Below are 25,040 nucleotides of genomic sequence, written 5' to 3'. Positions count from 1 at the left end.
GGAATTAAATACACCTAGGAGAGTGACTTAAGTAAGTGTGCCTAAGATCTTTGAAATGAACCAGTTCATTTTAGTGTTTCTTGGCAATCTGAGTCATTACATTATTGTCTCTCATGGGAGTAAATAGTCTGAGATTTTTTTAAAACAGAAAAACAAGTAGGCTACGCTTGGCTATTATAGGCGTAGGTTTTGGGTTGCTGGTACATTGAGTTATGTTGTGAATGATATGAAGAAATGCAGTTGGTCTGGAACTGTGTTGGTAATTGAAAATCTCCAAAGTAATGTGTGAGTCTGCATATATTCCAATATAAACCCATGGAGTAAGATCTGCTATTTTTATGACCCTCCAATTTATTCTCAATTCCCTGCATTTTCTCCATATATCTAGATAACTTTTATGTATTGATTTTTAAAAAAAAAGACACCTCAGTTGACTTTGCATGCTTAGCTTTCTGAACCACTGTGTTCCATATTAACAAAACATTTCTGTGAGTAAGGTTTCCTGGATTCACTTTGGTATAACTTGAATTTTAAGGTTAGATACTGAATTCCTGTACTGGAGTGAAGACCTTCCTGTCGATGTTGCCTCCCTTCATTATTTCAGCAATTCAATGAGACCACCTCTTTTCTGTTTGTGGGAGTTTGCTTTGCACAGATGGGCTGCTGTGTTGACCTACGTAACAATGACTACACTTGAGAAATAATCCATTGGCTGTGGGATATCCTGAGATGAAAGGGGCTATATAAATGCAAGTTCTCTTATTTCTCTTCTCATTTCTGCTCACCCCTAGTCTGACAATATTATTTCTCTCTTGGTGTATGTTCACTGAACTACTTCAGCTGCTTCATCAATGACCTTCCCTCCATCATAAGGTTAGAAGTGGGGATATTCGCTGATTGCACAATGTTCACCATTCGTGACTCCTCAGATACTGAAGCAGTCCCAGTCCACATGCAGCAAGACCTGGCTTAGGCTGATAAGTAGCATGTGACATTCATGCTGCGTAAGTGCCAGACAATGACCATCTCAAACAAGAGGGATTATAACCATATCCCCTTGATGTTCAATGGAATTACCTTTGCTGAATGCCCTGCTATCAACATCCTGGGGGTTACCATTGACCAGAAACTTAACTGGACCAGCCACATAAATACTGTGGCTACAAGAGCAGGTCAGGGACTAGGATTTTTGCGGTGAGTAACTCACTTCCTGTCTCCCCAATGCCTGTCCGCCATTTACAAGGCACAAGTCAGAGTGTGATGGAATACTTTCCACTTGCCTGGATGGGCGTAGCTCCAATAACACTCAAGAAGCTCGACACCATCCAAGACAAAGCAGCCCGCTTGATTGGCACCCCATCCACCACCTTCACCATTCACTTTCTTCACCACCGATGCATAGTGGTAGCAATGTGTATCATCAAAATGCACTGCAGCAACTGACCAAGACTCCTTCAACAGCACCTTCCAAACCTACGACCTCTACCACCTAGAAGGACAAGGGCAGCAGATGCATGGGAACACCACCACCTGCAAGTGCTGCTCCAAGTCGCACACTATCCTGACTTGGAACTATATCGCCGTTCCTTCGCTGTCGCTGGGTCAAAATCCTGGAACTCCCTTCCTAACAGTGCTGTTGGTGTACCTACACCCCAAGGACTGCAGTGGTTCAAGAAGGCAGCTCACCACCATCTTCTGGAGGGAAATTGGGGATGGGCACCTAATGCTAGCCTAGCCAGCGACGCCCACATCCCACAAAATCTTGCTAAAGCAGACACCCAGCATACTATTCCAAAGAGGTCTGACTAATGCTCTGTAAAACTGTGGTGCTTCCTTGTTTTTGTTTTCTGCTAATATATACAATTTGACAATCCATCGAACAGTTTCTGCAGTGATCTGGCATAGGTTCTTTTGTAACCCCAAATCCTCATGGACTGTGACTGGAACTTAAAACCCAGTGAATGACCTTACGCCTATCTTCACTCATTAGTCTTGCTATACAAGATATGGTAAGGCTATAGATGCCACACATAGAGCCAAAATGGAAAAAACCATTAGAGGCAGACCAGTTTGAAGGAATTTCTCTTGCTGGAACCGTAAAATATAAACGTAATCTCCAAAGAAATTTCTTGTACCTGGGAAATCAATGCTCAATTCTGTTATTCTGGGAGGTGAGGCAATACATTTGTGGAGTGTGTGGAGTGATAGGACATGAATTAGTGCTGTAATTCTTTATTGAATCTACAGAGATTGGATACTCACCAGTGGTGGACATTGAATAAAACTGCGCTTTTTCTAGAAGTAGAAAGGAAAAATCAGACAATTCATGGAAGTGTTTCTTGGGCATAGGTAGGGTGGGTGGTGGCTGGGCATCTGATATAGCAGCCAGATACAGTTGGCGGGAGGCTTGATTTAATTTAAAATTGGTGAGAAACTACTGCTATTTGCTGATTGAAAGGACAGGGAGTCCGGCTCGGTGACTGCTACTCAAAGGCAGCCTGCCTCCCCTTTTAAAGGGAGATGCACTTTTCAATGCTTAGACAAAAGGAGGAGGAGGAGGCAGAATGACTTTGTAGAAGGCCACACTGAGCAACAAAAAGGAAGACCTCTTCCCCTCTGGGTGTCCAGTCCAATGAATCAGCAACAACAGAGAGGTAGCAGAGCAAGTCACTGCCATCAGCAGTCTTCCCAGGACCTGATGGCAATGCAGGAAGGAATTTAATGACATCAAGACTATCAAGGTATGATGCCCTTCACCTCAATTGTAGCACTGCCTTGCACCCCTTCTAATGTAGTCCCAACACCATCAATCTTTCCCTTTCTCTCTTCCCATGCTGCTTCTCCAACTGCAACAGGATACTTCATTGCAATTCCTTCTGCTTACATTCTCAACATCTAGACTTCCACTGCCCTCAAAGCTACATCCCCTATTGGTCACACTTAATCTTCATTGCTCTCGTTATGCACACTGTGCAGGGCACATAGTAACTCACTGCCACTCTTCTTGCAGGTGAGGCTGGCCTAAAACCGGTGATAGAATATAAGAGCACTATGAAATCTTGCCAATACACAGATCATGACACCAATGGAGAAGGCAGCCATTGACCTATTTGGCAGAGAGAAAGGGCATACAACATTGGAGGTCAATATGGTGATCATATTGGAGGCCATGCATAACTGGTTGAGCATTTCCGTTCCTGGGGTGAGGGGGTGGACTAGAAAAGGCGAGTGGGGTCATTGTCCATCTCATTCTTGTCCAACACTATCTAATGAACTGTTCCAGCAAATTGAGAGTTCCCTGCACTGTTTTTCTTTGTTGCTGTTGTGGTTGATCACACTTCTCTCTTTTTACATGTTCCTGTGTCTGAATTGTGTAGCAGTGCTTCTATCTCCATTTTCGAGAATACGATTCAGATACAGTACTTAGCATTCCCTTTAATGTTGTTAAGTGTGATCAACAGTTACCTAAAGAGAGCTGAATTTTCCAATGCTTAAGTGTAATTGTGTTGCGTCTGGAAACATGTGAAGGCTAAGGTATCTCACACATGATTTGCTGTTCTGCTATTCCTTCTGCCTAACTTAAAAATGTAGATAGTGTTAGTCTGCAACCCCTACTTGCAAAAAATTATACTGTGCTTACTCACTTCATACAAGTATTAATTTATAGAAAAGATCTCTCCAAGGCTCAAGCTTAAGGTTATTCTTCTGGCCTTTCACACTCCAGTAGTCTTTCGCACTTTTATAATTTGATTCTAAGCTGAAATTAGTTACTTTACACATATTTTGAGTGTTTGTAAATTTGGACACCCTATATTGAAAAGAACATGAGTTTGTTGGAGTAGGTTCAGAGGAAAGACCAGAACAAGGACAGCAGCCACATGAGAATCCCACCATCTCCGAGTTCCCCTCCAAGACTGCCCAACCTGACTAAGAAATATATTGCTGTTGCTTCATCGTCACTGGGTTAAAATTCTGGAACTCTCCACCTTTACAGTACTGTGGAATCACCTCGTGGGCTGCAGCGGTTCAAGAAGGCGGTTCACCGCCACCTTCTCGAGGGTAATTAGCAATGGGGAATAAATGCTGGCCTTGACACATCCCATGAATAATTAATTCTGCTTTTCTGTAAAATGCCGAAAGATATGGGACTGGATTTTGTAGTAGTAATGACAGTGAAACTATCAGCATTCACTGTCTTTACTCCTCTGAAACTGACAGCAACTTCTAGAGTCTGTGCATGTGCATTTAAAAGCAGAAATCCAGAAGTTGCTGTTAGTGATTCTATGCTTCTCTGGAGGGTGTGCTGTTTAGGCCCCTCCAGAATGCAATCAATTACAAATCAATGAACTGACAAGAACTTCCACTCTTATGCTATTAGTCTCGCTGAAAAATACTTGGAAGTAGTTGCACCCTGTTGAATGAAATGTAACTGTTTTTAACGGCAGACTAAGTTCATAATTACTACTAACTAACATCACTGGTCCTGAAAGAGTAATTTTATATTTATTGAATGTCAGATTTCTCCATTATGATAAATTTCACATTTTGGAATTTTTAAGAGAAGTTTATTTTAGGTTCTACTTTAATCCCATGTGTATATCCCAATCATGTATTTCATCTGTAAAAATGTAAAATTTAAATTGAAGGGATTTAGTGGTTTTTACTTCCTGCTTAGGTGTCTGAGAGTAGTCACTTGCGGCACTGGAGGTGGCCAGACGGCCCATTGAACCCATGCTGGTTCTCCACTGAGCTATGCAATCAGTCCTGCTCCACGGCTCGATCCCAATAGTTCTGAAAGTCTATTTGTCTCAAGTGGCCATCCAACTTTCTCTTGAAGTCATTGATTGTCTCTGCTTCCACCAACCTTGTGGGCAGCAACTTCCAGTTCATTACCACCTGTTAACGTAAAAAAGTGCTTCCTCATATTCCTCCTGCATCTTTTGCCCAAAACTTTCAATCTGTGTCCCCTAGTTCTTGTACCGTTAGTTAATGGGAATAATTTTTCCTTTTTATAACTTAACTAAGCCTGTCATAATCATGAACACTTCTATTAAATATCCTTTCATATGATTGGCTGCTTACCCGCTTGATGACATCACCATTGATGCCACCTGGCGATCTCCTTGATTGGGCACCAGTTCAAATTAACATCAAGAAAGGGGAAGTCCGTCCCACCGAAATTGCTAGATCATTGTGGGCAGCTTTCTTTGAGGTCAGCAGTGAACGCAGTTGCTTTGCCACTGACTGCAAAATCCAGTCCTTGATCGTGCAGTCTAAATCGATAATTGAAACTTTAACATAAGAACACAACATAAGAAATAGGAGCAGGAGTGGCCCGTCGAGCCTACTCCGCCTTTCAGTACAACCATGGCTGATCTTTGGCTTCAATTCCACTTTCCCGTCCACTCGCCATATCCCTTGATTCCCTGAGAGACCAAAAATCTGTCTCTTTTAGCCTTAAATATATTTAACAATACAGCATCCACAACCCTCTGGGATGGAGAATTCCAAAGATTCACACTTCTTTGAGTCAAGAAATTTCTCCTCATCTCAGTCCTAAATGATCAGCCCCTTTAGCCTGAGACTGTGCCCCCGTGTTCTATAATCCACAGCCATAGAACCATAGAAAAATTATGGAAGGAGGCCATTCAGCACATCATGTCCATGCTGGCCGAATAAACCAGCCGTCGTCTAATCCCACCTTCTAGCACCTGGTCCATAGTCTTGCAGGTTACAGCACTTCAGGTGCATGTCCAGGTACCTTTTTAAAAGAATTGAGGGTTTCTGCCTCCACCACCGTTCCTGGCAGTGAATTCCAGACACCCACCAACCTCTGGGTGAAAAATCTTTTCCCTATGTCCCCTCTAATCTACCAATCACCTTAAAATCTGTGCCCCCTGGTATTTGAGCTCTCCACTAGGGGAAACAGGTCCTTTCTATCTAGGCCCCTCATAATTTTGTACACCTCAATTAAGTCACCCCTCAGCCTCCATGTTCTAGGGAAAACAACCCCAGCCTATCCAACCTTTCCCCATAGCTGCAGCTTTCAAGCCCTGGCAACATTCTTGTAAATCTTCTCTGGACTCTCCCCAGAGCAATTATGTCCTTTCTGTAATGTGATCAGAACTGTACGCAATACTCCAGCTGTGACCTAACTAGCGTTTTATACAGTTCCAGCATTACATCCCTGCTTTTGTATTGTATACCTCGGCCGATAAAGGAAAGCATTCCATATGCTGCCTTCACCACTCTATCTACCTGTCCTGCCACCTTTCGGAACCTGTGGACATGTACCCCAAGGTCTCTCACTTCTACCCCTCTCAATATCCTCCCCGTTTAGTGTGTATTCCCTCGCTTTATTTGCCCTCCCCAAATGCATTACCTCGCACTTCTCTGTATTGAATTCCATTTGCCACTCTTCCGCCGCCTCACCAAACCGTTGATATCATTCTGGAGTCTACGGCTATCCTCTTCACTATCAACTACATGGCCAATTTTTGTGTCATCAGCAAATTTCCCAATCGTGCCTCCCACATTTAAGTCCAAATCATTAATATATACTACAAACAGCAAGGGACCCAACACTGAGCCCTTTAGAACGCGACTGGAAACAGCTTTCCATTCGCTAAAACTTCCAGGGGAAACTATCTGTGTCTACCCTGTCAAGCTTCTCATCCCAAGGACTAATCTAGTGAACCTTTGCTGTACCACCTCCAATGCACTAAAACTTCTTTCCCAAAATTACAGGCCACACTTGCAAAAGTGGCAACTTTCAAGCAAATGCAATTCTTAACCACACAGTGGTTTTAAAAGTTAGAATGCTATGTTTATTAATTCTCTTCATAAAGCAGTGTAAATATTTGGTTAAGAATGGTATGAGAATCATTACAGATGGATTGTGTTCTCTATAGACCACTGTGTTTCCAATTCTGCAAATGACTTAAGCTACATAATGTAGCTCATAGTGTTGGATCAATATCCTGGACTGTTATCTTTGGATGGGAGGAAGGAGAGAGGGAGAAAGATATTTCAGTGCTTTATATTGGAAATTTGCCCTCCCTTGGCAGATACAGTTAGATGAAGTCTGTGACTGCGTAAATTCGACACTACCTTTTTGGAGGAAGGCTGGATGGCCTTTTATTTTTGTGTGAAGATATGTGGAACAAGTTATTTCCAAGAATACAGGGGGAAAAATGGGTTTAGATTGTCCTTAATACCTTGTTGTACGGCAGCGAGGCCTGGACAACGTATGTCAGCCAAGAGCGACATCTCAATTCATTCCATCTTCGCTGCCTCCGGAGAATCCTTGGCATCGGGTGGCAGGACCATATCTCCAACGCTGAAGTCCTCGAGGCGGCCAACATCCCCAGCATATACACCCTACTGAGCCAGCGGCGCTTGAGATGGCTTGGCATGTGAGCCGCACGGAAGATGGCAGGGTCCCCAAGGACACATTGTACAGCGAGCTCGTCACTGGTATCAGACCCACCGGCCGTCCATGTCTCCGCTTTAAAGACGTCTGCAAACGCGACATGAAGTCCTGTGACAATGATCACAAGTCGTGGGAGTCAGTTGCCAGTGATCACCTGAGTTGGCGGGCAGCCATAAAGGCGGGGCTAAAGAGTGGCGAGTTGAAGAGACTTGGCTGTTGGCAGGAAAAAAGACAGAAGCGCAAGGAGAGCCAACTGTGTAACAGCCCCGACAACCAATTTTATCTGCAGCGCCTGTGGAAGAGTCTGCCACTCTCTAGAATTAGCCTTTATAGCCACTCCAGGCGCTGCTTCACAATCACTGACCACCTCCAGGCACTTACCCATTGTTTCTCGAGGCAAGGAGGCCAAAGAAGAAGAAGAATGTTAACATGCATGACTTTGCATTGAAGCTCATAATGGTTTCTTTGTGACTTTGCAGTCCTGTGATTTAGACTATTAACACTGGCAAGCGCAAGAATAGTAGTAATAGCTGACCAACTATTTAAAACTTCTGTCAGATATTCATAATCTTTTATTTCTGTGGATTAACTACTTTCAGACAACTAATTATCTGGGGAAAAGTTACCAATTATTGCCTATTTCATAAAAAATGTTGACAAGTTAAATTAAACAGCTAACTTATTCACATTTTCCTTCAACAGTGCAGCCAGGATCACACGCTACGTAAAAAGAAGAAGCTACCGCTTGTGAAGAAGTCCTTTGTCTGTTACCTCGCAGGTCAACAGATTAAGCTTCGGAATGAGCAGAGCTACCAACAAGCACTACGTGGTTATGCAGCTCACAGATTACCCGCCCTTTTGAAGGAGGAAGAGTTCCACTTGGGAACCCTGAACAAGGTGTTTGCATCCCAGTGGCTGAACCATCGGCAAGTGGTATGTGGGACAAAATGCAATACGGTGAGTGGAAGATTTTTTAAAAACTTTCACTGTACTTCCCCATGTCAGTAAACAATATTTTTCATAATTTTATGGAATATGGCTAAGATTGGGAGGTGAGAGGCAACTCTTAGGAGTTAGTATTAAAATTCCTTTCCTTTCACCCTCAATGCCTTTCACCCGTAATCTTAACAAAAACTTCTCTAAATTGAATAAGTTGGGTTCACCCAGGTGGTGTGATTAATGGTTTTCTTTTGAATCTGACTTGAACTTTCTTCAGCATTGTCGACTATTCTAAAAGTGAACCTTTGTTTCCTATGTTCCGGACAGCTAGGTAACTTTGTAGCATTTCTGAGAATTGAATTGCAAACCCTCATCACTTTGTTTCAGTTATTGACTTTGTTAAATGTGCTCGTGATCTTTTAGAACTTGGAAATACTATAGAATAACATTATACTTAACTTTTAAACTAAATTTATTCACCTGTTAGAGTACAAGATTAAATGAGCAGTCGAACATATGCAGATTTTACAGTTGTCAACCATAACTGTCTCAATTACGAACAGAAGTGCTATTTAACTTGTACTATCCATGTTTCTTTTCTCAAAGTGTGACACTCCACAGTTTTTCGCATAAAATTGCATTTGCCATCTGGCTGCCCATTTCATTAGCTTACCTCCTGCTGAAGCAGACGCACTTAGGTTTTGAAGTTTTGTATCATCTGTAAAGTCCTAAATTGTACTCCTTATATCAAGTCCAAGTCATTTGTTTAAATGGTCCTATTACCACCCCAGGGCACCCCGCAGCATAGTTCTATCCAGTCAGGGGAAAACATCTGTTCACCATTACTCTCTAGCTTGATAAAGAAATTTAGAGTGGGAGCAGCGAGCCAGGCAGAGATTTAAAAAGAGTGGGAGCAGTGAGCCAGAGTGGAGATAAGTCAAAAGTGTGACATCGCAGGAAAGCAGGTAAGTGATTGGTTGGTGAATATTTCTCTTTTTCTCTCCCTAAGCTAAGGCATTGGTTCAAGCCAGGAGCCGAGAAACTGGAGAGGTATAACAATAAGTGAATTAATAAGAGTATTAGCATAGAGCAGCTCTGGAGGAATTAATTAAAATTAATAGTTTAAACAAGGTGCTAACTACATTCTAAAATGAGGAATAGAGATTATTTAGATTTTGGATGTGTAGCTGAGACCTGTTGCTTGCAATTCCTGTGCCATATGGGAACTTCAGGGCACTTCACATGTGGTCCCCCAAGACACGTGCAGGAAGTGTCCTCAGTTGTTGAGGTAAAGCTCCGGATTGCCTAGCTTGAGGGGCAGCTAGCATCACTGCGGAGCATCAGGGAGGAAGAGAATTTCGTGGATTGTATGTTCCAGGAGACACTCATCCCACAAGCAGAGAGTTCAGAATAGTAGATGGCCATTCGGATGAATAGGAAGTGCAGGAGTCTTAGGGTTGTGTTTCACTTTCAGACCAGTTTTGGAGACTGCTTGAAGGAGTGCAGACCAGACCATGGCACCAATGGGCAAGGGATTCCACAGGAGGGAGCAGCAAACAGTAGAAATGCAGTCATTATAGGAGATTCCCTAGCTGGGGGGGACAAACAGGCATTTCTGCAACCGTCATCGTGAGTCCTGCATGGTGTGTTGCCTCCCTGGAGCTAGGGTAAAGGGAATCACTGAGTGGGTGCAGAATATTTTGCAGGGGGAAGGGAGTGAGGCACAAGTTGTGGTACACGCCGGTACCATCGACATAAAGAGCAGGAATTGATGTCCTATGGTCAGATTTTCAGGAGCTAGGGAGGAAGTTAAAGAATAGGACCGTGAAGGTTAATCTCTGGCTTATTTCCAGTGCCACTCGCTAGCGAGTGTAGAAATGGGAAGATAGGGAGGATTAATGCATGGCTTGAGGCATGGTGCAGGAGGGAGGCCTTAAGATTCTTGAAGTTGGGACCAGTTTAGCTTGAGCTCACACTCACTAATCTACCTGCCACAGATGCATCTGTCTGACAGTATTGGTAGAATTGATCACCGCACAGTCCTTGAGATGAAGTTCTGATTTCACACCGTGGATACCATCTGTCGTGTTGTGTGGTACTACCACGGTGCTAAGTGGGTTAGATTTAGAATAGATCTAGCAGCTCAAAAGTGGGCATCCATGAGGTGCTGTGGGACATCAGGAGCAGCAGCAGCAGAATTGTATTCAACCTCAATCTGTAACCTTAACATTTCCCTCACTGTTACCATCAAGCGGTGGGATCAATCCTGGTTCAATGTGGAATGCAGGACAGTGTGCCAGGAGCAGCACCAGGCATCCCTAAAAATGAGGTGCCAACCTGTTGAAGCTGCAGCACAGGACTGCATGCATACTGAATAGCAGCAGCAGCATTCAATAGACAGGGCTAAACGATCCCACAACCAATGGATCAGATCAAAGTTCTGCAGTCCTGCCACATCCAGTTGTGAATAGTGGTGGACAACTAAACAACTAACCAGAGGAGGAGGCTCCACAAACATCCTCATCCTCATTGATGGAGGAGCCCAAAACATCAGTGCAAAAGACAAGGCTGAAGCACTTGCAACCATCTTGAGCCAGACGTGCTGAGTATATGATCCATCATGGCCTCCTCCCAAGGACCCCATGCATCACACATGCCAGTCTTGAGCCAATTCAATTCACTCCACATGATATCAAGACACGGCTGAAGGCACTGGATGCAGCAAAGGCTATGGGTCCTGACAGCATCCCGGGAGTAGTACTGAAAACCTGTACCCCAGAACGAGCTGCGCCTCTAGATAAGCTGTTGCAGTACAACTACAACACTGGCATCTACCCAAATGTGGCAAATTGCCCAGTTATGTTCTGTCCATAAAAAGAAGGGCAAATCAAATCCGGCCAATTACCACCCCATCAGTCAACTCTGAATCATCAGCAAAGTAATGGAAGGTGTCGTCAACAATGCTATGAAGCAGTACTTCGACACCAATAACCTGTTCACTGAAGCTCAGTTTGTGTTCTGCCAGGATCACTCGACTCCAGAGCTGAATTCCAGAGGTGAGGTGAAAGTAACTGCGTTTGACATTAAGGCAGCATTTGACCAAGAATGGGCTCAATGAGCCCTCGCTTTGAAGTAATTGGGAATCGGGGGAAAGCTCTCCATTGGTTGGCGTCATACTTAGCGCAAAGGAAGATGGATGTAGGTGTTGGAGACCAAACATCTGAGCCCCAGGACATCGCTGCAGGAGTTCATCAGAGCAGTGTCCGAGGCCCAGCCATCTTCAGCTGCTTTCATTATTGTCCTTCCCTCCATCATAAGGTCAGAGGTGAGGGTGTTCGCTGGTGATTGTACAGTTTTCAGTACCATTCGCGACACCTCAGATAATGAAGCAGTCCATGCCTGCATGCAGCAAGACCTGGACAACATTCAGACTTGGGCTGATATGTGGCATAAATGTTGCTTGCCACTTAAGTGCCAGGCAGTGACCATGTGCAATGGGAGAAAAACTAACCAACTCCCCTTGATGTTCAACGGCATTATCATCACTGAACCCTCCCCCACCATCAACATCCTCGGGTTTACCATTGCCCAGAAACTGAACTGGAACAGCCATATAAAAACTGTGACTACAAGGGCAGGTCAGAGACTGGGAATTCTGCGGTGAGCAACTCTGCTTCTGACTCCCCAAAACTTGTCAACCATGTACAAAGCACAAATCAGGAGTGTGATGGAATACTCTCCACTTGCCTGGATGAGTGCAGCTCCAACAACACTCAAGAAGCTTGACACCATCCAGGACAAAGCAGCCCACTTGTTTGGCACCCCATTCCCCACCTTCAACATTCACTCTCTCCAACACTGGCACACAGAGGGCAGCAGTGTGTACAATGAAAAAGATGCACTGCAGCAACTCGCCAAGCTTCTTTCAACAGCTCCTTCCAAACCTGCGACCTCTACCACCAAGAAGGACAAAGGCAGCAGATGCATGGGAACAGCACCATCTGCAAGTTCCCTTGCAAGCTACACACCATCCTGAGTTGGAGCTATATCCATATTCTTCCACTGTCACTGGGTCAAAAGCCTGGTACTCCATCCCTAACAACACAGTAGATGTACCTATGCCAAATGGACTGCAGTGGTTCAAGAAGGCTCCTCACCGCCACCTTCTCGAGGGCAATTAAGGGACGGGGCAACAAATGCTGTCATTGCCAGCGAGCCTTACATCCCATGGAATAATTTTTTTTTTAAATTCTGGGGCAAGAGGCACGTCAACAGGACTGGGCCCAGTATCCTCATGGGGAGGTTCACGAGTGTGGTTGGGGAGGGTTTAAACTAAATTGGCAGGGGGTTGGGCACCAGCATATAGAAGTAGAAAAGAGGAATAAGTTGCATAAAGGAATGAGTGTCAGCTAGTACTGCAGAAGGAAGTAGTACCAAAATAAATAGGAGCAGACCAAGAAGGACTACGAGGGATGCAAAGATAGCTTTAGAATACATGTATGTAAATGCACAAAGTGTGGTGAATAAGGTTGGTGAGTGACAAACACAAATATCCGTGTGGACGTTTGTAGTGGCTTAAAACTGGTGAGGAGTGGGCGCTTAATATTCAAGGATACAAAGTGTTCAGAAAAGATAGGGAAGGAAAGAGGGAGGTGGGGTGGCAGTACTGGTTAGGTAAGACACTGTATTGTTGGAAAGAGAGGATGTCCTTGAGTGCGCAAGGCCAAAATTCATTTGCTAAGAATTGAGAAGCAGAAAGGGTAGGATCATGTTACTGGAGTTTTCTATAGGCCTCCAAAGAATGATAGAGGAGCAAATCTGCAGGGAGATCACAGAGATGTGCAAGAACTATAGAGTGGTGATATTGGGGGACTTCAATTACCCAAGTATCGATTGGGATATTGTGAGAGTAAAGGGAAAGAAGAAGGAGGAATTTCTGAAATGTGCAGGGGAATTTCCTTGACCGGTATGTTCTCAGTCCAACTAGGAAGGAGGCATTGCTGGTTCTGGTTCTGGTGAATGAGGCGAGCCGAGTGAACCAAGTGTCTTTGAGGGAACACTTGGGTAAGGGTAAACGTTGTATCTGAAGGTTGAGGTTAGTAATGGAGAAGAGCAAGCAGCAATCTAAAGTAGATGTTGTAAATTGGAAGAGGGGATCTAGCCATGGGGAAAAATGGAACCAAAGAGTGTAACGGAACAGTGGGTGACCTTCAGGGAGGAGATGTTTCAGGTACAGGCTAGGTATATTCCAACAAGGGCAAAAGGTAAGGGAACCAAGGACGAAGGAGATGGAGAATGTGAAGAGACCAAAAAAAATTTTTTTTTTTAATTCATTCATGGGAAGTGGGCATTGCTGGCTAGGCCAGCATTTATTGCCCATCCCTAATTGCCCTTGAGAAGGTGATGGTGAGCTGCCTTCTTGAACCGCTGCAGTCGATGTGGAGTCGGTACACCTACAGTGCTGTTGGGAAGGGAGTTCCAGGATTTTCAAACAGCAATGTAGTTGCAAGTCAGGATGGTGTGTGGCTTGAAGGGAACTTGCAGGTATTGGTGTTCCCATACGACTACTGCCCTTGCCCGTCTAAGTGGTAAAGGTTTGGAAGGTGCTGTCGTAGGAGCCTTGGTGCATTGCTGCAGTGCATCTTGTAGATGATGCACACTGCTGCCACTGTGCGTCGGTGGCGGAGGGAGTGAATGTTTGTGGATGGGGCGCTAATCAAGTGGGCTGCTTTGTCCTGAATGGTGTTGAGCTTCTTGTGTTTTGGAGCTATACCCATTCAGGCAAGTGGAGAGTATTCCATCGCACTCCTAACTTGTGCCTTGTAGATGGTGGACAGGTTTTGGGGAGTCAGGAAATTAGTTACTTGCCACAGGATTCCTAGTCTCTGACCTGTTCTTGTAGCCAAGATATTTATATGGCTATTCCAGTTCAGCTTCTGGTCATTGGTAACCCCCAGAATGTTGATAGTGGGGATTCAGCGATGGTAATGCCATTGAATGTCAAAGGGAGATGGTTAGATTCTTGCTTGGCGATGGTCACTGCCTGGCACTTGTGTGGCAAAAAATACAAAAATGGATTGTAAAAGCTTCCTTAGGTACGTAAAAAGGAAACGTTTGGCTAAGACAAATGTGGGTCCATTATAGGCAGAGTCGGGAATTTATAATGGGGAATAGAGAAATGGCAGAGAAGCTAAATGATTACTTTGTGTCTGTCTTCACTGAGGACAATACAAGAAATTAGAGATCCAAGGGATTGGGGGAATGAGGTTTTGAAGGAAATTAGTATTAGCAAGAAGGTTGTATTGGAGAAATTAATGGGGCTGAAGGCTGATAAGTCCCTAGGACCTGATATTCTACATCCCAGAGTGTTAAAAGAGGTAGCTTTGGAGATAGTGGATGCATTGGTAATCATCTTCAAAAATTGTACAGATTCTGGAGCGGTTCCTGCAGATTGGAAGGTTGCAAATGTCACCCCGCTATTTTAACAAGGGAGGGAGAGAGAAAACAAGGAATTACAGGCCTGTTTGCCTTATATCAGTAGTTGGGAAAATGCTAGAATCTATTCTAAAGGATGTGATAAATGGACACGGATAATGATCTGATTGGGCATAGTTAACATCGATTTATGAATGGGAAATCATGTTTAACAAACCTGTGGGAGTTTTTTGAGGATGTTATGAACAGAATTGATAAAGGGGAGTCGGTGGGCGTGGTATACTTGGATTTTTAGAAGGCTTTTGATAAATCCCCCCCCCCCCCCCACAGGAGGTTGGTTAGCAAAATTTAAAGCACATGGGATAGGAGGTAATATACAGGCATGGATTAAGGATTGGTTAACAGGCAGAAAACGGAGAGTAGGAATAAACGGGTCATTCTTGCGTTGGCAGGCAGTGTCTAGTGTGGTGCTGCAAGGATCAGTATTTGGGCCCCAGCTATTCACAATATATCAAAGATTTGGATGTGGGTCCCAAATGTAATATTTCCAAGTTTGCAGAAGACACAATACTATGTGTGTTGTGAGGAGGATGCAAAGCAACCTCAAGGGGATTTGGACAGACTTAGTGAGTGAACAAGAATATAATGGAATATAATGTAGAAAAATGTGAGGTTATCCACTTTGGTAGGAGGAATAGATGTGCAGAGTATTTCTTAAATGGTACGAGATTAGAAAATGTAGATGTACCAAAGGACCTGGGTGTCCTTGTCAATAAGTCACTGAAAGCTATCATGCACGGGCAGCAAGCAATTAAGAAGGCTAAAGGTATGTTGGCCTTTATCGCAAGAAGAGTTGAGTACAGGAGTAGTGAAGATTTGCTTCAATTGTTCAGAACCTTGGTTAGACCGCACCTGGAGTACTGTGTGCAGTTTTGGTTCCCTTACCGTAGGAAGGATATTATTGCCATAGAGGAAGTGCAACGAAGGTTCACCAGACTTGTTCCTGGGATGGCGGGCCGGTCCTATCGAGAGATTGGGGAAACTGAGCCTGTATTCTCTAGAGTTTCGAAGAATGAGAGGTGATCTCATTGAAACCTACAAAATACTTAGAGATAGATGCAGCTAAGGTGTTTCCCCTGGTTGGGCAGTCCAGAACCAGGAGAGACAATTTCAAAATAAAGGGCAAGCCACTTAGGACAGAAATGAGGAGAAATTTCTTTACTCATAGGGTGGTGAATCTTTGGAATTCTCTACCCCAGAGGGCTGTGGAAGCTCAGTCATTGAGTATGTTTAAAGCAGAGATTGACAGATTTCCAAATACCTGTGACATAAAGGGATATGGGGATAGTGTGGGGAAAAGGCATTCAAGTGGAAGATAAGCTATGATCGTATTGAAAGGCTCGATGGGCTGAATGGCCTACTCCTGCTCCTATGTTTCCCACTGTTCAACTCCCCACCTGACCGCAGCAAGTGTGTTTAGTTATTTGGGTTTAACCCCTTAGTGATTTATTTTTCAAATAAACAGACAGCGACAGGTTTTCTTGTAGGTTTATAAACAGAAAATTACTTGCTTATTGATCAATGCACCTCAAGTGGCGTAATCTGCAGGGCTGCAGACCAGTTGCTGGAAAGTGGGATTAGAATAGGTGGATCATTTTTTGGCCGGCACAGACACGATGGGCCAAGTGGCCTCTTTCTGTGCCTTAAACTTACTGTGATTCTATGAGAGAGTGAGACTGGGGAATTAATGATGGGAAACAAGGAAATGGCATAAGCGTTAAACAGGTACTTTCTTTCCGTCTTCATTGTAGAAGACACAAATAGCATCCCAAATATAGTTGAAAATCAAGAAGGAAAAGGGAGAGAGGAACTTGAAACGATCACTAGGGAAAAGGTACTGGGAAAACTTTTAGGACTAAAGGCTGACCAGTCTGAACCTGATGGCCTGCATCCTAGGGTCTTAAAAGCAATGCCTGCAGCGATAGTGAATACATTGGTGTAATCTTCCAGAATTCCCCAGATTCTGGAAAGGTCCCAGCAGACTGGAAAACTACTAATGTAGAACCTCTATTCAAGAAAAGAGGGAGATAGAAAGCAGGAAAATATAGGCCAGTTAGGCTAATATTTGTCATAGGGAAAATGCTCGAATCCATTATTAAGGAGGAAATGGAAGGACATTTAGAAAATTGTAATACCCTGAGTCAGAGTCAACATGGTTTTATGAAGGGGAGTTCGTATTAGACTAATTTGTTAGATTTCTTTGAGGAAGTAACTAGCAGGGTGGATAATGGAGAACCAGTATATGTGGTATATTTGGATTTCCAAAAGGCATTTGATAAGTTGCCACATAAAAGAGTACGACACAAGAGCTCATATATTGTTGGGGAGGGGAGGAGGGGTACCATATTAGCCGTTTTAGAGATTGGTTAGCTAACAGGAAGCAGAGAGTCAGGATATATGGCTCATTTTTGGGTTGGCAAACTGTAACTAGTGGGATGCCACAGGGATTAGTGCTGGGGCCTCAACTATTTACAATCTATATTAATTTAGATGAAGAGACAGTGTGTGGAATCTAAATTTGCTGATGTCACAAAGATAGGTAGGAAAGCAAGTGTGAAGAGGACATAAGGAGGCTACAAAGCGATATAAATAGGTTGTGAGTGGGCAATAATTTGGCAGATGGAGTATAGTGTGGGAAAATGTGAAGTTGTCCACATTAACAAGAAGGATAGAATAGCCGAATATTATTTAAATACATACAAACATACGAATTAGGATCAGGAGTAGGCCACTCAGCCCCACGAGCCTGCTCCGCCATTCACCAAGATCATGGCTGATCTGATTCTAACCTTGACTCCACATTCCAGCCTACCCTGATAACCTTTCACTCCCTTGCTTATCAAGAATCTATCTACCTCTGCCTTAAAAAATTTTAAGAACTCTGGTTCCACTGCCTTTTGAGGAAGAGAGTTCCAAAGACTCATGACACTCTGAAAAAAGATTTCTCCTCATCTTGGTCTTAAATGGGCAACCCCTAATTTTTAAATAGTGACCCCTAGTTCTAGATTCTCCCACAAGGGGAAACATCCTTTGCACATCCAACCTGTCAAAACCCCTCAGGATCTTATATGTTTCAATCAAGTCGCCTCTTGCTCTTCTAAACTCCAGCGGATACAAACCTAGCCTGTCCAATCTTTCCTCATAAAACAGCTCGCCCATTGCAGGTATTACTCTAGTGAACTTTTTCTGAACTGCTTCCAACGCATTTACATCCTTCCTTAAATAAGGAGACCAATACTGTACACAGTACTTCAGATGTGGTCTCACCAATGCCCTGTATAACTGAAGCATAACCTCTCTACTTTTGTATTCAATTGCGCTCGCAATAAATGATAACATTCTATTAGCTCTCCTGTTTACTTGTTGTACCTACATACTAACCTTTTGCGATTCATGCACTAGGACATCCAGATCCCTCTGCGTCTGAGCTCTGCAATCTCTCTCCATTTAGATCATATGCTTTTTTTATTCTTCCTGCCAAAATGGACAATTTTACATTTTCATCAGTTCTGATGAAAGGTCACTGACCTGAAACGTTAACTCTGCTTCATTCTGCACAGATGCTGCCAGATCTGCTGAGTATTTCCAGCATTTCTTGTTTGTGTTTCAGTTTTCAGCATCTGCAGTATTTTGCTTTTATTCACATTTCCCCACATTATATTCCATTTGCTAGATCTTTGCCCACTCATTTAGCCTGTTTATATCCCTTTGTAGCGCCTTATGTCCTCTTCACAACTTGCTTTCCTACCTATCTTTGTGTCATCAGCAAATTTAGCAACCGTACCTTCGGTCCCTTCATCCAAATCATTTATATAAATTGTAAAAAGTTAAGGCCCCAGTACTTTTTATTTTATTTTATTTAGAGATACAGCACTGAAACAGGCCCTTCGGCCCACCGAGTCTGTGCCGACCAACAACCACCCATTTATACTAATCCTACATTAATCCCATATTCTCTATCACATCCCCACCATTCTCCTACAACTTACCTACACTAGGGGCAATTTACAATGGCCAATTTACCTATCAACCTGCAAGTCTTTTTGGAGGTGGGAGGAAACCGGAGCACCCAGCGGAAACCCACGCAGACACAGGGAGAACATGCAAACTCCGCAGAGGCAGTACCCAGTACTGATCCCTGTGACACACCACTCGTTAGATCTTGCCAACCAGTAAGTTTATGCCTACTGTTTCCTATTGGCTAGCCAATTTTCTGTCCATGCCAATATGTTACCTCCATACCAGGAGCTTTCATTTTCCGCAATAACCTTTTGATGTGGCACTTTCTGGAAATCTAAGTACAGTACATCCACCGATTTCCCCTTTTATCCACAACACGTTACTTCTTCAAAGAACTCCAATAAATTGGTTAAACATGATTTCCCTTTCACAAAACCATGTTGACTCTGCCTGATTTACCATGAATCTTTCCAAGTGCCCTGCTGTAACGTCTTTGATAGCTTCTAACATTTTCCCTATGACCAATGTTAAGCTAACTAGCCTGTAGTTTCCTGCTTTTTGTCTCTCTTTTTAAATAAAGGAGTTACATTGTCTATTTTCCAATCTAATGGAACCTTCCCTGAGTTTAGGCAATGAAGATAAACTGCAGAAATCTATGGCACAGAGGATCTGGGTGTCCTTGCACATGAATTTCAAAACGCTAGAGTTCAGGTGCAGCAAGTGATTAGGAAGGCAAATGGAATGTTGGCTTTTTTTATTGCAAGAGGAATGGAGTATAAAAATAAGGAAGTGTTGCTGCAGCTGTCCAGGTCCTTCGTGAGATTGCATTTGGAGTACTGTGTACAGTTTTGGTCTCCTTACTTAAAGAAGGATATAATTGCGTTGGAAGCAGTCTGATAAGGTTCACTCAGCTGATTCCTGGGATGAAGGGTTTGTCTTATGAGGAAAGGTTGAACAGGTTGGGCCTATATCCATTGGACTTCAGCAGAATGAGGTGATCTTATTGTAACATATAAGATTCTGAGGGGACTTGACAGGGTGGATGCAGGGAGGATGTTTTCCATCATGGGGGAATCTAGAACTAGGGGGCACAGTTTAAAAATAAGGGATCTCCCATTTAAGATGGAGATGAGGATTTTTTTTCTCTCAGCAGATCATTAGACTTTGGAATTCTCTTCCCCAGAGAGTGGTGGAGGCTGGGTCATTGAATATATTCAACGCTGAGTTAGACAGATTTTTGATTCACAAGGGAGTCGAGGGTTATGGGGGGCAGGCAGGAAAGTGGAGTTAAGATCAGCCGTGATCTTAGTGAGTGGTGGAGCAGGCGTAAGGCGTCTGCTCCTGTTATTGTGTTCCTATGGAACTTGCTACCTAAGAGGGTTGTGGAAACGGAGATGATGAATGATTTCACAAGGAAGTTGGATGGGCACTGAAAGGAAATAAACTTGCAGGACTCGGGGTTGGGCAAGTGAATGGGACTGATTGGATTGCTATATGCAGAACCGGCATGGACTCTGGGCTGAATGTCGTTCTCCTGTGCCGTATTGACTCTCTGACCTCATTCCTTAGCCAATTATGTACCAAGTTACCACCATACCTTTAATTTTGTCGTTCTATTTTCCAAATAAGTCTGTTGTTGGGTCCTTTTTAAAATTCTTTTTGAAAGTTCATATATAAAACATGTACTGCACTACCTTTATCAATCGTGTCTCTCTATCAAAAAAACCCAATCACGTCAGACGCGTTTTGCCTTTAACAATACATGCTGGCTGTCCCTTATTCATCCGTGCTTCTTCAATTGACAACTAATTTTGTCCTTGGCAATAATTTCTAGTAGTTTTCCTGCTGTTGATATTAATGGCCTGTAGTTATCAGGTTTATCCCTCACCCCCTCTTCTGACCTTTGTCAAAAGTGCTTCCTGATTTCAATCCTGAATGGCTGAGCTCTGATTTTAAGATGTCCCCTTGTTGTTGATTTTCACACCAGAGGAAATAATCTCTTTAAAATGTTAAGATTTGATAGAATAGATATAAACACTTTCATCAGATCGCCTCCTTAATTGTCTATACTAAGGTAATAAAGGACAAGTTTTACGTAGCCTACCTTCATAATTTAATCCTTTTATATGCTTCCTGAGGTGTGGTGCCCAAAGCTGAAAGCAGTACTCCAAATGGGATAATGATCAAGGCTCTCAACAATTGCAGCAATACTTCCTCTCCTTTGTATTCCAGTCCTCTTGAGCTAAATGCCAATTTGATTGCTTTTTGTACTGCTCTACTGGGTTTAATGATTTGTGTACGTGGACTAACAAATCTCATTCCTCCTCTATAGTACCGAGGTTCTCATCATTTGGAAAAAATATGCCGATTTATCTTCAGATCCCACGTAGATAACTTCACACTTTTAGAAGTCGACATAGGAATGCATGACCGGAGCAGCACCAGGCATACCTAAAAATGAGGTATCAACCTGGTGATGCTACATCTTGTTTCTCTCTTTTGCACTTCTTAAATAATGTGACGTTAGCAATTTTCTAGCCGATCAACACAATTCTTTGAAAGTAGAAATTGAATAGGTAAAGCTAATCCTTCCCTATGAACGAATCTATAATGTTTAGTTTAGTTTAGAGATACAGCACTGAAACAGGCCCTTCGGCCCACCGAGTCTGTGCCGATCATCAACCACCCATTTATACTAATCCTACACTAATTCCACATCCCCACCTGTCCCTATATTTCCCTACCACCTAGCTATACTAGGGGCAATTGCTAATGGCCAATTAACCTATCAACCTGCAAGTCTTTGGCATGTGGGAGGAAACCGGAGCACCCGGAGGAAACCCACGCAGACACAGGGAGAAGTTGCAAACTCCACACAGGCAGTACCCAGAATTGAACCCAGATCGCTGGAGCTGTGAGGCTGCAGTGCTAACCACTGCGCCACTGTGCCACCCCTAACCACTGCGCCACTAGTACATAGTATTTTGAAGTAGCTTTGTTTCACTATCTGTACAAGTCTTTTGATTTGACACTGTATCACCCCAAAGGCTTCAGGCAGACTATCAATTTGAACAAAACGGACTGACACATATTTAATGACTGGGACTGAGGAGACTTGAATAACTTTTAAATTTGGAGAAGCTGCTAATCAAACACTTACTTGAACCAAAGCCATAAGGTGTTTATATTTAATTGCATGGTTTAGTTCCCTCCCTAAAACACATGGCTGAGATAAAAAGAAATAAATTGCAACTATTGTGAACTGAAGCATGCTTTTCTGAGTAAAGCTGGTTTTTAATGCCTTATGTTCCTTGACAATAAAGAAGCTAATATCTGATATATATTGGACAAAATGCTTAGTTTTTGCCACAACCACATTGCAAGAGTCTGGGTAATGAACATAAAATACCAGTACCAAATCCCAGTGTATATTATCCACTGAGGTTTGGCAAATCCCGTTGTGCAGTACCCCCAGTGACAGATTTAGCAATTTTTTATTAGATTTTCTCTTGGCATTGGTAATACACTGGACAAGACTGTCCTAAAAGTGACTTCTAATTGTATGATTGAATTCATTTGACAAATTTACCAGCAAAGCTCCAATGTAGCTTGAATGGCTTGTCACCAGGCCTCCTGTGTGGGGTTTATCCAGCGAAAGGCCACCCCACGGACTTTTCCAAGTTAGTTGTCCTCACTGAGGACCAATGCTGAGTGTTTCACTATAGTAGGAGCCTGTGCCTTGGATTGAGGAGCAAGTTTGATGGCTTTTCTTGCTGTGGTTGAAGGATTGACACAACTTATCACTCTTCTGGGATTTCCAAGAATAAGTCATGGTATGCATAGAGACTCTATAGTCATAGAGTACGAGAGAAATCTAGCTAGAAATGTAAAAACCGATAATAGTTTCTATAAATACTTTTTTAAAAAAAAAAGTTAACAAAGTGAGCGTTTGTCCGATAGAAAGTGAGTCTGGGGAATTAATAATGGATAATAAGGAGATGGCAGATGAACAGGTATTTTGCACGGTCTTCACAATAGAGGATACATGTAACATCCCAGAAATAGCTGTAAATCAGGAAATGGAAGGGAGGAGGACCTCAAGAAAATTACTATAATCAGGGAAGAGGTACTGAGCAAATTGTTGGAGCTGCGGGCTGACAAGTCACCGGGTCTTGATGGGTTTCATCCTAGGGTCTTAAAAGAAGTTGCTAGTGAGATAGTTGATGCATTGGTTTTAATTTTCCAAAATTCCCTAGATTCAGGGAATGTTCCATTAGATTGGAAAATAGCGAATGTAACTCCTTTCTTCAAAAAGGGAGGGAGACTGAGAAAAGGAAACTACAGGCCAATTAGCGTAACATCTGTCTTGGGAAAATGTTAGAAGCTATTATTAAAGATGTTCTAGCAGGGCACTTAGAAAACTTCAAGGTAATCAGGCAGAGTCAGGTTTTGTGAAGGAGAAATCATGTTTAACCAATTTATTGGAGTTCTTTGAAGAAGTAACATGTGCTGTGGATAAAGGGGAGACGGTGGAATTTAGATGAGTAAGAGGTGACTTGATTAAAATGTATAAGATCCTGAGGGGTCTTGACACAGTGGATGTGGAAAGGATGTTTCCCCTTGTGGAAGAATCTAGAACTAGGGGTCACTATTTAAAAATAAGGGGTCACCCATTTAAGACCAAGATGAGGAGAAATTTTTTCTGAGGGTCGTGAGTCTTTGGAATTCTCTTCCTCAAAAGGCAGTGGAAGCAGAGTCTTTCAATATTTTTAAGACAGAGGTAGATAGATTCTTGATAAGCAAGGGGGTGGAAGGTTATCGGGGGTAGGTGGAAATGTGTTTAGCCATGAACTTATTGAATGGCAAAGCAGGCTTGAAGGGCTGAGTGGCCTACTCCTGCTCCTATTTCGTATGTACTATACTTCGATTTCCAGAAGGCATTTGATAAGGTGGCACATCAAAGGTTATTGCAGAAAATAAAAGCTCATGGTGTAGGGGGTAATATGTTGGCATGCATAGAAGATTGGCGGCGCAGTGGTTAGCACCGCAGCCTCACAGCTCCAGCGACCTGGGTTCAATTCTGGGTACTGCCTGTGTGGAGTTTGCAAGTTCTCCGTGTCTGCGTGGGTTTCCTCCGGGTGCTCCGGTTTCCTCCCACATGCCAAAGACCTGCAGGTCGATAGGTTGATTGGCCATTATAAATTGCCCCTAGTATAGGTAGCTGGTAGGGAAATATAGGGACAGGTGGGGATGTGGTAGGAATATGGGATTACTGTAGGATTAGTATAAATGGGTGGTTGATGGTTGGCACAGACTCGGTGGGCCGAAGGGCCTGTTTCAGTGCTGTATCTCTAAACTAAACTAACAGGAAACAGAGAAGGCATAAATGGATCATTTTTGGTTGGCAAGATGTAATGAGTGGTGTGCCACAGGGGTCAGTGCTGGGCCTCACTTTTTACAATTTGTTTAAATGACTTGAATGAAGGGACCGAAGATGTGCTTGCTAAATTTGCTGATGACGCAAAGATAGGTAGGAAAATAAGTTGTGAAGAGATATGAGCCTACAAAGGGATATTGATAGGTTAAGTGAGTAGGCAAAGATCTGGCAAATGGAGTATAATGTGGGAAAATGTGCAATTGTCCATTTTGACAGGAAGAATAAAAAAGCATTTTATCTTAATGGTGAGAGATTGCAGAGCTCTGAGATGCAGAGGGATCTGGGAGTCCTAGTGCATGTATCACAAAAGGTTAGTATGCAGGTACAGTTTGTAATTCAGAAAGCTAATTGAATGTTATTGTTTATTGCGAGGGGAATTGAATATAAAAGTAGGGGAGGTTATGCTTCAGTTATACAGGACATTGGTGAGACCACATCTGTAGTACTGTCTACAGTATTGGTTTCCTTATTTAAGGAAGGGTGTAAATGCGTTTGAAGCAGTTCACAGAAGGCTTACTTGACTAATACTTGGAATGAGCGGGTTGCCTTATGAGGAAAGGTTGGACAGGCTAGGCTTGTATCTGCTGGAGTTTAGAAGAGTAAGAGGCAACTTGATTAAAACATATAAGCTCCTGAGGGGTCTTGACAGGTTGGATGTGCAAAGGATGTTTCCCTTTCCGGGAGAATCTATAACTAGGGGTCACTATTTAAAAATAAGGGGTTGCCCATTAAAGGCAGATGAGAAATTTTGTGAGAGTCATGAGTCTTTGGGCCTCT

The 25,040-nt window shown here is 43.1% G+C and overlaps 1 protein-coding gene across 1 annotated transcript in view; it reads left to right on the top strand.

Annotated features, from left to right (window-relative positions):
- dcaf12 (DDB1 and CUL4 associated factor 12) overlaps positions 1–25,040 on the top strand; it is a 158,787-nt gene that overhangs the window by 55,868 nt on the left and 77,879 nt on the right. The window contains exon 2 of the mRNA XM_068031735.1: positions 8,135–8,389. Coding sequence (XP_067887836.1) covers positions 8,135–8,389 — 255 coding nt within the window. The remainder of the gene's footprint in view (positions 1–8,134; positions 8,390–25,040) is intronic.

Source organism: Heterodontus francisci, chromosome 1 (genome assembly GCF_036365525.1).
Source record: "Heterodontus francisci isolate sHetFra1 chromosome 1, sHetFra1.hap1, whole genome shotgun sequence".
In the NCBI taxonomy this organism is placed as follows: domain Eukaryota; kingdom Metazoa; phylum Chordata; class Chondrichthyes; order Heterodontiformes; family Heterodontidae; genus Heterodontus; species Heterodontus francisci.
Note: the sequence above shows the minus strand (reverse complement) of the source record. Positions and strands in the feature narration are given on the sequence as shown.